At 38.5% G+C, this 13087-nt stretch overlaps 1 protein-coding gene across 1 annotated transcript; it reads left to right on the forward strand.

The window, feature by feature from the left end:
- The first annotated feature begins 7347 nt into the window (after positions 1-7347).
- Positions 7348-12628, forward strand: kop (askopos). Its single transcript, XM_032500573.1, has 6 exons — positions 7348-7590; positions 8753-9900; positions 10011-10165; positions 11938-12038; positions 12144-12243; positions 12379-12628. The coding sequence occupies exons 2-6, from the start codon at positions 8755-8757 to the stop codon at positions 12506-12508; spliced, it is 1632 nt and encodes a 543-aa protein (XP_032356464.1). The 5' UTR covers positions 7348-7590; positions 8753-8754; the 3' UTR covers positions 12509-12628.
- Positions 12629-13087: the final 459 nt, after the last annotated feature.

The raw sequence follows: 13087 nt of genomic DNA on the forward strand, positions 1-13087 counted from the left end.
CCCCCCCCCCCCCCTTCCTTTCCTGTCTGGGTTTACTTTAGAACAATGTGATTGCAAATCACAAGCAGAAGGATCCTGAGCTGGTTGTGACGAACACCATCAATGCTATCGTCACCACAAAATGCTTTGACACTGTCATCTTCACCAGAAGCTGCATCTCAGAGGTACTTTGACCATGTGAAAAAGCATTACCTCACACTGGCCAACTCACAGTATGAGCTCTTGTATACAATAAAATACAAGAAATGCAAGAAAAAAAAAAAAAACTAGAACGAGATTTTTTAAATTACCGTATGTAAAGTACTGTTTTAATCCAAATAATGTGTAGCTAGGAGATTAAAGAGTTAGTTAAAATTGCCCTTGGGAGTCAGATAATGCCATGTGGATACGCTATGATCATTTTGACATCACTACTAAAAACATAGAGTTAAGCCAGGATTCATTTGAAAATGTTGTCTTTCTGTCAATAATAATCTCAATGTTTTGCATAGGGGGGGAGTTACACGGCTCACTGTGCGAGTGAGTATCATTTCCTAAACTCTTGAATCACATCTTTTTCCATTGTAATTGTAAACATTTTGTCCCACCTTTTGACCTTTTGTCAGATTGTCTCATCCTGTTGTATCTGTGATTGTCATTATGAGTGTTTTCCTTCAAATGTGTATTTTATTTATTCAGTGTTCTGATGTCTTCTTTTTTACAGTCAACTGCACTCTGATTGCCCAGAAAGACAAAGACAAAGGTAAAGAAGAAGTAAATGGCATAACTAAAATGAGTTAATCTGTGTGCAGTATCAGATATGAGTGACATGCTGCGGCAGCAGTGTGTCCCACTCTGGGAGCTTTGCAGTCTAAGCGTGAAACATTTTTTCAATGTAAGGTTACATCATATGTCTGCACTGCTTCCTGTTTGAGTGCCAGCTAAACGCTGCAAAACCGATGTGCTTGAATGTGTGAAATCACCGAGCACAGACCTTTGTTTGAAAGCATTTTTTATTCATAACTAACAGACAGCAGGTAGTTATCATATAAAAAGCTAAGTTGTCTTTTTCCATAATCAAAGAATGCCTAACAAGGCCTCACGCAGCACTGTTTGGTTTACCTTTGGTACACATCTGTTACTCTTATCACCAGTTACTGTAGAGCAGGTGGAGGTCAAACTATTCTAACGCCCAGTCTGATCAACTCATTTATTAATTTGACAATACACTGCAGCATAAATCTATGGATGTATTAATGAATATACAGTAGCTGCCTGTTTACAAAATGAACAACGCCAATTTCTTTGTTGATTTACGTTCTACATATGCATGAATTGTAGTAAGCTAAAAGAAAATGCCTATTTTCTTTGTGATGATTATGTTATTTGAGTAAATAATTTAACTTTTCGGGTAAAAAAAAAAAAAGTGTCTGTTGTTTTGATTAACTGTCAAACTCTTTCCCCTGACAGAGTTTTCCCACGTCTGGATCGGACTTTTTGTTGGTGTTGCATCCGTCTTCCTGGTGCTACTCTTTTGTGTCCTGTGCTACAAATTCAAGGATACATGTTTTGAGGTATTTCCTAATCAAATTAGTATGTAAAATAACATGTATTCTTTTATATGGGCAGCTTTAAATAATGCTCTATTTTCATTGGTAGGGGATCCAAATCCGACACAGTTACAAGTCTGTGATGATGTCGAACTTAAAGCCAAAAGGAGCCGACGTGGAGACGGGGAATTAGGGGAAGTGGAAAGATTTTCGTCCTTTCACCTTTCTTCAATTGATGAAATGATTCGATAAATGTTTCTAAATATAGACTGCCATCTAGAGTAGCTTCTTATTAAACATACTGTAGCACGCCTAACTCTACATCTGTATTATGACATAATCATGCTGAGAACTATATCACTGCTTTTCACAGTGTTTCCCTACATTCTTGTAGTAGCAGTGTGCCTTCATTACTATATAATCCCTTTAATTCTGCTGCACTACTCTTTACATCTGGCAAATATATCATAGTGGTTTGTTTTTCTTTGACAATACACTAGATTCCCTTGTTAAATCCATATTTCTGATTGGTGTTATGCATTCATATTACAGTTGAAATCATGTTACTGATTGAGTTAGTAGCCAAAACATATATTACAGCTAACAGCTGATCCATTTTTGAATATTTTTCTCCAACCCACATCCACCAATACCATCATGTCAACAGGCCACTGCTGCAAGTAAAAGTTTCAAGGAAACACTTTTCTTATCTCTCTCTCTCTCTATATATATATATATATATATAGATATATCTATATCTATATATATAGATATAGATATATATTATTTTTACTTTTATATATTATCTAAGGCTGTACACTTTGCAAAAAAATCCACAAACGCAATCAGTTCTGGACAATCATATGTTCATGTACGTGATTTAAGAAACTATATACCTTGTGTTGGTATCACTTTGACCTCAAGCGAAGACGTTAGTGTGACAGGTGTTGTGTATGTACTCTATCGTGCTATTGTAAGCTCAACTCATGTGTCATTGTTCCTGACCACATTTGAGACCGAATCCACCACGGTTGTCTCTACACATATCGCCAATTTTGTCAAGATATGGCCTCTTTTCAGTCTCATGTTTGTCATGTCTGTCTGCCTGCTTCCACAACCTCAAAACTATTTATATGTGCACCAATACATCACAGCCAACTACTGGCTGTGCAATTATTATCAAGGGTGACACTGTTAAACATTTGACAAAGCACTATCTCAGCTTAATAGTATTTTAACAGTGTCACCCTTGATAATAATTGCACAGCCAGTAGTTGGCTATGATGTATTGGTGCACATATAAATAGTTTTGAGGTTGTGGAAGCAGGCCGACAGACCGACAGACAGACCGACCGACTCCAAGTGCACTTGTGGACCAAGGCCCACTCCACTAACAATATAGTAACCCCCCCCCCCAGGTCAAGTCAGAAGCCCCATGTTGGTGTTAACGTGAACCAAAGCTGTGGAAGCTAGGAGACTCGTAATGCAGCACCAGGGAGTGCCCTTCCAGTGTCCTGTAGCATTACAGCAACCCCTCTTAATGTCCGTCTGAATCCTTATCATTCATAATGTATTATTTAAAATATTTATCTACATATGTCCATACTGTTGGTTAATACACTAAATATAAACTACAATAAGTAAATAAGAATAAAATATGAAATAATACCTGATATTTATATGCAGATATACAGTACATAAAGCTAACAGTATTTATATGCCAAAATGTATTTATATTATTATTATTATTATAAAATAACAAGAATTATATATAAAGTGTATACAATTTGTATATACATAATAATAAATACATTACAGGGTTTGGAAGCAATAACGTGTGCAATGTAATTCTATCCAATACCGTTTTGTGGAGCGAGATATAGTGAAGATATAATTGTGGTGGATTGTGAGGTGGTCCAGTCATTAAGTCATGAGTCCTTCTGGTTACTCTGTCTGCCTTATGACATTTGTTTTTTTAGTCACTTATCAATTCATGTCACATTTTCTGCATTAAAAGGGTTTCATTTTAAAAATGAGAGTTTTTGTTTTTTGTCCAAATGTATAATTATGGTTTGTTTAGCAAAAGGGTGTGTCTTAATATCTGGTGATATGGCCCAGCCAGTGAAAAGTGGGTGAGGTGGTGTAGTCTCCTGTGGCGTGAGAGGTAACTTGTGACAGGAAGAGGAAATCACACTTGCAGGGTTGTTTATGCTGAGAGCTCCTAACATTTATCACACAGTACTGTACTGTAACCTGACACTACTACTCAGACCGCCCTCCTTTCTCTCTCTGCCTCACTGAAGATTTAAAAGTCACAACAGTGTCATCTCTGTAAACCGTATTTTACATGTTGAGATAGTGAACACTGTACTAATAAGAGGGCAAAAAGCCTTTTATGAACTAGTAAATATAACTAATATTCTCATGGAGTTAACTTTTATTGGCTACATGTAAAAAAGTTAGAAGTATTCATCAATAAAGTTTAGGGAAATAATCAACAAATGTTTTCTGACTTCTTTCTCTGTGGAAACTAAACATAATTTATTAAATAAAACACACAACTCCACTTGTGAATCACTGGGGTCATGACCCCAAGTTTGTGAAGTAAGTGGTGAGACGGCTTCCTAGTCATGTTATCGTCAATGAATGTCTGTGTATGAACGACATAAACGTAGTGAATGGTGGTGAGCGGTTCAGCCAATGAGAAACAGGTCTGCTGTCACGTGTTACAGCAACACATGCTTTTAGTGTTTTGAAAATGTGAAAAGCTGAGAAATAGCTTTTGGTTTTATAGATTTGGTGTGGAGTTTTGCTCTTTGAGTGAGAGGCTTTAAAATGTATGTGACATGTAAAGGTTTAGTTTGTAAGCAGTTGGAAAAAAAACTGTAAAAAGAAGCCACTTTTCTTTTAGCTAGGATAGTGTTTCCCCCAGGACGCTTACTGTACATGATGTACCTATTTGGACAGGTCCTTTGAAAAAAAGGTGCTGGCATTTAGCTTAACTTGAACAGTCATATCCTGTGAGAAGACTGGATCTTTTGTCAGGATAAGAGAAAATTACCCTTGGTGTTGGGAATCCGTTACCATGTCATGTGACCCTTTGTTGTTGTTCACGTTGTACAGAGACATTTTGTGATTTACGCTATTTTTAGGGTTCAGACTTCAGGGAAGTAGAAGTCTAACATGAGGTGATTGTTACTCAGAAGTCATGTGATTGGTGTGTGTGTGTGTGTGTGTGTGTGTGTGTGTGTGTTTGTGTTTGTTTGTGTATGTGTGCGTGAGTTTAATATGTTTGTGTAATAAAAATAAAAAGGAAGTGTGAATGAGTCGTCCGGTTTCCAGGAAGCAATGCTTTTCCCCTTGTAAATAAACAAAGCTTTTGAGAAAGTTTCAAAAGGGAGAACATACACACGTGATGACTGTATGCTTATGAATCTTGACCCTGATACCTTTAAGCCCATATTCACAAGTTTTAAGAGAAGTTAATCTGAAAATATAGCTATGTCCCAATTTAGGAGCTGCAGCTTTCAGAGGCCACAGCCTTCAAACTCTGCAGCCCCTGAATTGGGACATAGCTTACATTTCTGCAACCGGATTGGAGTCTCTCATCTCCCCCTGTCTTCTAATCACCTAATGTATCTAACACCAACAAAGGTATCATTATCATCTCACCTGTAATGAAGTTTGACTTCAGGACAGCTTATTGCTTAATTTGTATTAATGTGCATAAAGAAGCCAAGAAAAGATGGAAAAATCTCCAAAGTGCATCACCATGACAGATTAGACAATCGTGTAATATGTCACAAAACATTACATTGTATTTCCATCATTTACACTTTCAAAATAACAGAAAACTCAAAAACGGCATCTGCAAAAGTTTGGGCACCTTGCAGAGTTTATAGCATGCACCGCCCCCTTTGGAAAGCTTAGACCTGACAGTGTCATGACTTGTTCTCAGTCATCGTCTGGAAAGACCAGGTGATGTCAATCTTAAGGTTTTAAATGCCCAGACTCATCTGACCTTGCCCCAACAATCAAAACCATGGGTTCTAATAAGCAGTTGTCTAGAAAACTAAAACTGAAAATAGTTGACATTCACAAAGCAGGAGAAGGCTATAAGAAGATAGCAAAGTGTTTTCAGATGCAAATATCCTCTGTTCGGAATGTAATCAAGAAATGGCCGTCATCAGGACCAGTGGAAGTTAAAGCAAGAACTGGAAGACCAAGAAAAATATCAGACAGAACAGCTCGCAGGAGTGTGAGAAAAGCAAGTCCAAACCCACGTTTGACTGCACAATCCATCCAGAAAGACCTGGCAGACACTGGAGTTGTGGTACACCATTCCACTATAAAGAGATACTTGTACAAATATGGTCTTCATGGAAGAGTCATCAGAAAAAAAACTTTTCAATGTCCTCACCACAAAAAATCAGCATTTGAAGCTTGCAAATGAACAAGTTCTGTGGACCAATGAGGTTAAAGTAGAACTTTTTGGCCCAAATGACCAAAGGCACGTTTGGAGAAGAAAGGGCACAGAATTTAATGAAAAGAACCTCTGTCCAACTGTTAAGCATGTGGGGGGGGGGATCATTCATGCTTTGGGGTTGTATTGCAGCCAGTGGCACAGGGAACTTTTCACGAGTAAAAGGAAAATGGATTCAATAAAATTTCAGCAAATTTTGGACACTAACTTGATGCCATCTGTCAAAAAGCTGAAGTTTAAGAGAGGATGGCTTCTACAAATAGATAATGATCATAAACACACCTCAAAATCCACGGTGGATTACACCAAGAGGCGTAAACTGAAGGTTTTGCCATGGCCTTTACAATCTCCTGACCTAAACATAATTGAAAATCTATAGATAGACCTTAAAAGAGCAGTGCGTTACGGACAGCTCAGAAATCTCAAAGAACTGGAAGACTTTTGGAAGGAAGAATGGGCGAAGATACCTCAAACAAGAATTGAAAGACTCCTGGCTGGCTACAAGAAGCGTTTACAAGCTGTGATACTTTCCAAAGAGGGCAGAACAAGGTATTAACTCTACAGGGTGCCCAAACTTTTGCAGATGCCATTTTTTTGTTTTCTATTATTTTGAAAGTTTAAATGAAATGAAATCTAACTTTTTGTGACATATTATACGAATATCTAATCTGATACCTTTTGGAGATTTTTCCATCTTTTCTTTTCTTTTTCATCTTCTTCTTTATGCACATTAATACTAATTTTTACCTGGGGTGTTCAAACTTTCGAGCCCCACTGTACATCAGATTTTCTCATACTTTTAAAAGTGATTATTTGCCTTTACAAAAGGAGCGCATTACAGAAATTGAAACTCTACTCTAGTGAAAGCAGGATTTTTGATTTCGACTGTACTAAAAAATGTAAACTACCATGATGAGAATACTTGTAAATGCTTGAGTGACCCATGCAATCAGTTCTTCTATGACTTCTACACTGTATACAGGTCAGTCTATAGTTATACTGCATCTGGAGTGTATTAGAAAACATTAACATGTTCAATTTATGTGTTTAACACTATAAAAGGTGGATGCTTTGTGTTTGGTTATTGAACAGGGATTAATACTGACACTCTTCATAGGTGACGGCCTGTGGGATCAAACTTTTCTTGCCTGGTTGGTTTGGCGAACAGTGTTCTGTAGCGTCCACCAGGGGGGAGAAGCTGAAATTGGTTAGGATGTGATGGGCTTCCTGCCCGTTTCCTGTGAAGTCATGTCTGGAGAGATCGGTCTTATGTTTGACTGTGAGTGACACCAGTTCTTTTCTCTGCTGCAGCCATACACTCTTGAACTGTCTGTTGGAGTCTGTTCTAGAATTTCCGACTTAGAGTGTTGTCAGTTTAAAAGTCGCTAATTAAGAGCCGAACAAACAACATTAAATGACAACAATGCAACACTCTTTAAACTGTATACAAGCCTGAACTTGAACAACGCCCCCATCCAATGTAATCCCCGTGTGCACGTTCTTATATCAACCACTTTTGCGCGTGGCCGAGATGAGTGACAGGTAGTCGGTTTTTAGTTGGCGGATGTTCGATAGGAGGTGAGTTCGTTTACTGTTATCACATTTTGGTAGAGCATTAGTTCAGAATTCCGTTGGCTGGCATCAGCTTTTCTTACTTCATATTACCGTTTACAGTTTAGCTAGTTTTGGTACGCCAAATTATTAGTAACGTAAACGAAATTAGCTAAGTTAACATTAGCCAACATTTGAAAAAAAAGCTATTAATGCTAGCGTAGCAAAATGCCCGCCGAGTACTTGTAGCTAACTAATGTTACTTTGGAAACCACTTTTAATGATAATTACATTTGATTAGCTAGTTGAACTATGGAAACTGTAGCCATTTTGTAGGTAATGCTAAGTTAAGGCGACGTTTGCAAATTCCCTACTTCACCAAGCTAACGTTAGCGTTCAACATTATTTTTTAGTTTTTTTTTACAAGCTGCTGACCGTAGCTAACGTTAGCTAAATCCCAGTCAATGCTATGTTAATGGAAATTATTAAGCCAACCATGAAATGACAAGAATTTTCGCTTTGTTTAAGAAAATTACACGGTGACCCCAAATGCAATGTTATTTGAGAAAAATGCACACGGTTTAACTAACTTTGTTTTGTAGCTAAGTAACGTAAGACAATGGCCCATTTTAAAACCCTACGCTAGCTAGCTAACGCCAGACGTTAGCTAACGCCAGTTATTTTTTTGAAGAGCCCGTCATTTAGCTAGCTAGCTAAGTAAACACATAACATTAAAAAAAAACAGGGTTAATATTCGTTTTATTTAAACCACCATGTCAAATGTGGTGTCTTTTGAAATCATGTGTTCTTTGTTTTTCTTTAAAATGGAACCCTGTGACTCAATGCCAATATGAGTTTGTGAAGATAAACCCACCAGTTAACGCTAGGCTATAGCAAGTGTGTGTCGATTCATTTCCGATTTAATTGTGTTTAGGGTTTGGGTCCGTCATGCACTTCTACGTTACTTTTTCTAAGTAGATTTATAAAGCATGATTAATCTAATGAACACATTTTTGTTTGTTTTTGAAATACTCGATTTTCAGCTCACAAGTTCCTTTTATATTTACATCATTTCAATTTTATCTCCAATCATTGACTATTAAAACATTTTTTGTTGCTGTTGTCCAATGATGTTCTGGAGGTAGTTAACTGATGATCTGATGTATGTGTTTTATTTTGTTTTCAACAGACATGGATGAAAAAACGCATTCAACAACAAACCCAATTTTCAATAGGCTTAATCCAGCCAAACATTTCACACCTCTGTCCATATATTCAAGAATGATCACTTGTGAGGAAAAGGACAGTCTTGATCACCAGACAAAGCTCTCAAAACCGTTTATTAATTTAAAAATTGAGTTGGTAAACAATAGAACCGAAAAAAGAAAATTGGAGGATGACAGTTATCAGACTCCAGCAAAAAATGCCTTTAGCCCAAAGGATGTGTCCCCAGACCTCGGGTGTTTCATGGACTACAGCAGCTCTCCTGCAACACAGGACTCAGTGTCCCCCTTTGCCATCTCTATGTCTGCATTGTTAGACAAGACACAAGCTGATAAGAGTAAAATAAAAGAAAGTGTGTGTTCTCAGCGAGGCTCCGAGCAAGTTGAATGCTGTTTCTCAACACAGCCAGGGGGTAGTAAGGGGACTGCACCACACAGTTTGAGGTGTGAGAAAGATCTTGCATCTGCCTTTGACTGTGATGTTGAGGACATTTTGTGCCTCAATCCATTGGGCACTGCTGTAGGATTTTCTCAAAATAAGCCAGTCTTAACTGTGGCAAATGGACAAGAGTTGAAAAGAGAAGATGGACAACACTTGGATAGAGGAGAGGGCCAAGTGGGGGAAGGGCAAGAGAAGCTTAAGAAAGAAATGCATCTACATGTAAAAGAGGATAAGGGATATTTCTCCATGTCCTACATAAAGGACCTTAAAATGGGAAAGAACCCCTCTCAGTCAGTATACTCTCAGGTGCATCCAGCTACCTCAAGCTCCCTGCTAAGGTTAGGTGCGGTTGAGACTCCAGAAAAGGGGTACCTGCGTGTTATATCGGAGAAGGGGGACCATCCTGAATGTTCATCTAAACCAGGTTGTCCTAAACAAGCTGCGCAGTCTGGACAGAAAGTTTCTTTCACAGTTAGGGATTTGTGTCCTATTCTAAATGGGCCAATGTTGAAGTCTGATAACTGTACTGTAGAGGCTTTAGAAGGTGATGTTGACGAGGCATGGAATATTGGTTCCCCCATATTTGAATCATCCGTAGTTCAAGCCACACCTTGTGGAGCGGAAACCACTCTGGACACTTCTTATGAGACCACATTACCACTCCAAGTTCAGGTAAGCAGAGTTTCCAATGATGTTGTACTGCACACATGTGGTCATGTTTGTATGTCACTTGCTCAGTTTGTACAATATGTAGTATGCATTCTGCAACTTGTGTTTTCAAGGTGAAATCGGTTGTGGTAGCTCTTGGTCAGCACACCTCTAGCAGTAAAACAGCAGCAACTTCTCTGCCAGAGCAAACTGGCAACCCCACCAAGCTGAGCCAAGATGAGAACAGAAGTTCCACGTCTGCCAAATGTGTCAGCGCCAGGAGTCCAAGGTACTGTAGTAGCTTCTGCCACCTCTAGGGAGAGCTGCAGGACCATAGAAAACACAATGTGGAAGGGCACTGTGTTTGTCCTTGATAATACTTTATTATTTTTACCTGTCTGTTCCATAGGGATTACAAGATTCAAATATATACTTTTTTTAATTGTAAAAAAAAAAAAATCCAAACTAGTGAACTACTGGAATGTTTATTTTTTATAAATGTGGTGGCAAATCTTGCCCATTACAACTACAAATGAGACCAACATGCAAGTTGTATTGCAGTTAATCAGCTTTCGGTTTATTGGCGCAAGTCTGTTTTGGGTTGTACCACAGACATAAAATGGATTTTATTCTATGCTATGGGGAAATGCAAGTTTAGCTATAGCAAAAAAATAAAAAAAATAAATAGGGCTTGGTTAAAGCCAGTTCCTAACAGCGTATTTGAAGCCTACTGCTTCTTTTGCAAAAAAGCCATTAAACTGGGAACGTTGTGTGTATGGCCACCGGAGTCTCATGCAAAAAGTAAGAAACCTTTAACTGCTGTGAAGGCTCTCCAGCAAACGCCAGCCATCAACCAGTTCTGCCAATTATCTGTTGGCTCCAACCTTGGCCGCAGCACTACCTCCACACTGCCTATGCCAGACCCACACAGCAGCTCCACAACTCCCATAAACGGCCTCTGTGTCGCTCTTAGATTGGAGCCAACACAAGAGCGGAGGTGCTGTGACCCTCACACAGTGACTAGACACCGGTGCTATAATGCAAATGAGGAAATTGGGGAATTGTTTTAGACTATGTTTCAGAACGCTGACATTTGACATGTTTTTGTGATGTTATGATGGTCCTAAATTTCATTCATAATGGTCTTAAAAAGTCTTAAATTTGACTTGGTGAAACCTGCAGAAACCCTGTTCTCGCAATGTATGTGAAAACCATAGACTGTATAAAATAGGTTAAAACTAAATGCTTTTGTCATGTCGTCTGATGACACACACACACACACACAAACACACACACACACACACACACACACACACACACACACACACACACACACACACACACACACACACACACACATATACACACACACACACACACACACACACACACACACACCTGGACAAATGGCAATTGCCGGGTGGTGGGCTTATGGTGGCTGGTTGGAAAATTCAAAACTCACCCAACCTTACCAGCGAATTAATTCTTGTTTATTTTTGGTCTGATAACCCATACATACATTCAAATGTATTTTGAATATTAAATAAAAAGGAATCCAATTTGTCCAGCTGAGCATCAGTTTTAAGTAGCTTGACTAATGCTAGCTATGGTTAACATATAGATGAGGTCTGCAGATCATTTTAAATAACACCAGTGAGACTGAAGTCAGTTGTGGTGAAATTGGGGTAACCTGTTTTACAATTATACATTTATTTATTCAATAACATTACAGGTTATTGGCTATTGAAGGCTACTGCAATTTGGATTAAAATTAATTATTTGTTAGATATGTCCAACACATCTAGCCTGATCTAATGAAGCTGGAAGTTTGTGGAGCTGTTTGCTGTGGGCTACTCTTATACAGAGCTGAAATGGAAATGCTGTGCTGTTAGGGGTGTTTCATCAAAGGTATTCATCTTTTAAGGTTCCGGTTATTCTACAGTATTAAAGAGGGGGGGACCCTGATTATTCAAATACCAAAATTACATGGTCGAATATTCGGGTCCAAAATAATAACATATTATATTAAGTATTTTTGTTTAGAGATTTTGTCTTTTTCAGGCCGGTGATCTTTGACAGGGAGGTGGACTGGGAGCGTGAGAAACGGCTCTATGTCCATTCCGTAACCAGACACATGAAAGAGCATCGAGGCGCCAATCCAGGTATGACCCTGAGCACTACCAGAAACACCAGAGAACCACAATACACCACCTGTCATGTTCATTTTCAAGTGGGGCTACAAAAAAGCATAATTGTTTTTCCTGAAGATGTCATGACTGAGCTGCTGACCCTGATGACTCATGTGGCCGACCAGGCATCAGGCACAGATGGCCGACAATGGCAACATCCCTCAGATCTCACATGCAGGTACGTCGTTCTCACTGGCTTTCTTCATATTTATGAAGAGGTGTGGATTTAAAAGAGTCCTTAAGCAGGCCTGTTTCAGCCAACATAAAATACAGATCTGTAGCTTATTTATTTATTTATTTATTTATTTTTTAGGAACTACCAAAGACGGTTTGGAAATCAAATGCCAAAAATGACCCTCCATGAATGGCATGCCAGGAGTAATAAAACACACAAGCGCTTTGCCAAGGTCCCAAAAATATTTGAAAGGAGCCAGCTCTTCTAAAATAGGAGTTGTTGCAACCTCAAGAAACTTCCACATGCTAAATTGAATGTTTTACCATGTACCACGGCACTTCATATTCATGTTCGTACTGTTCTTCTTTCCTTGTTAAATATGTGGTGTTTATTATTGTTACTTTAAGTGCTGCTCTGTATTTTTGTTTGACTATGCATGACCCCTTATAGGAAATTTAATGCATGTTTTAAGTTTTTTTTATTTAATAGAAATTATGCAAATGAGCAAGCATCTTAAATTTGTCAGTGTATTTGATACTCTGCATGTTTTAATGTGTACGTTTTGTAGTTTTGCTGTTTGTTGTATTTGCTGCCGAGTGCAATGGTATTCTCTATTCATGTTTACTCTGGATAGGATTAAGACAGTCCAGGCCTGCATTGCCACATTTCATATCTGTTCCTGTTGAGTTCTTGCCTCTTGGACCTATGATAGCCTCACGTCTGCATCTGAAAATGCTTATTTAGGTATGCAACAAATTTGGAAGGCCCATTGGATAACATTATATTAAGTGTACTGTTGTATTGTTCACCCTTGTACAACCTGTCAAGCCTAGTGTTTGATTAGAGT

The sequence above is a fragment of the Etheostoma spectabile genome, chromosome 20 (assembly GCF_008692095.1).
Source record: "Etheostoma spectabile isolate EspeVRDwgs_2016 chromosome 20, UIUC_Espe_1.0, whole genome shotgun sequence".
Taxonomy (NCBI): Eukaryota; Metazoa; Chordata; class Actinopteri; order Perciformes; family Percidae; genus Etheostoma; species Etheostoma spectabile.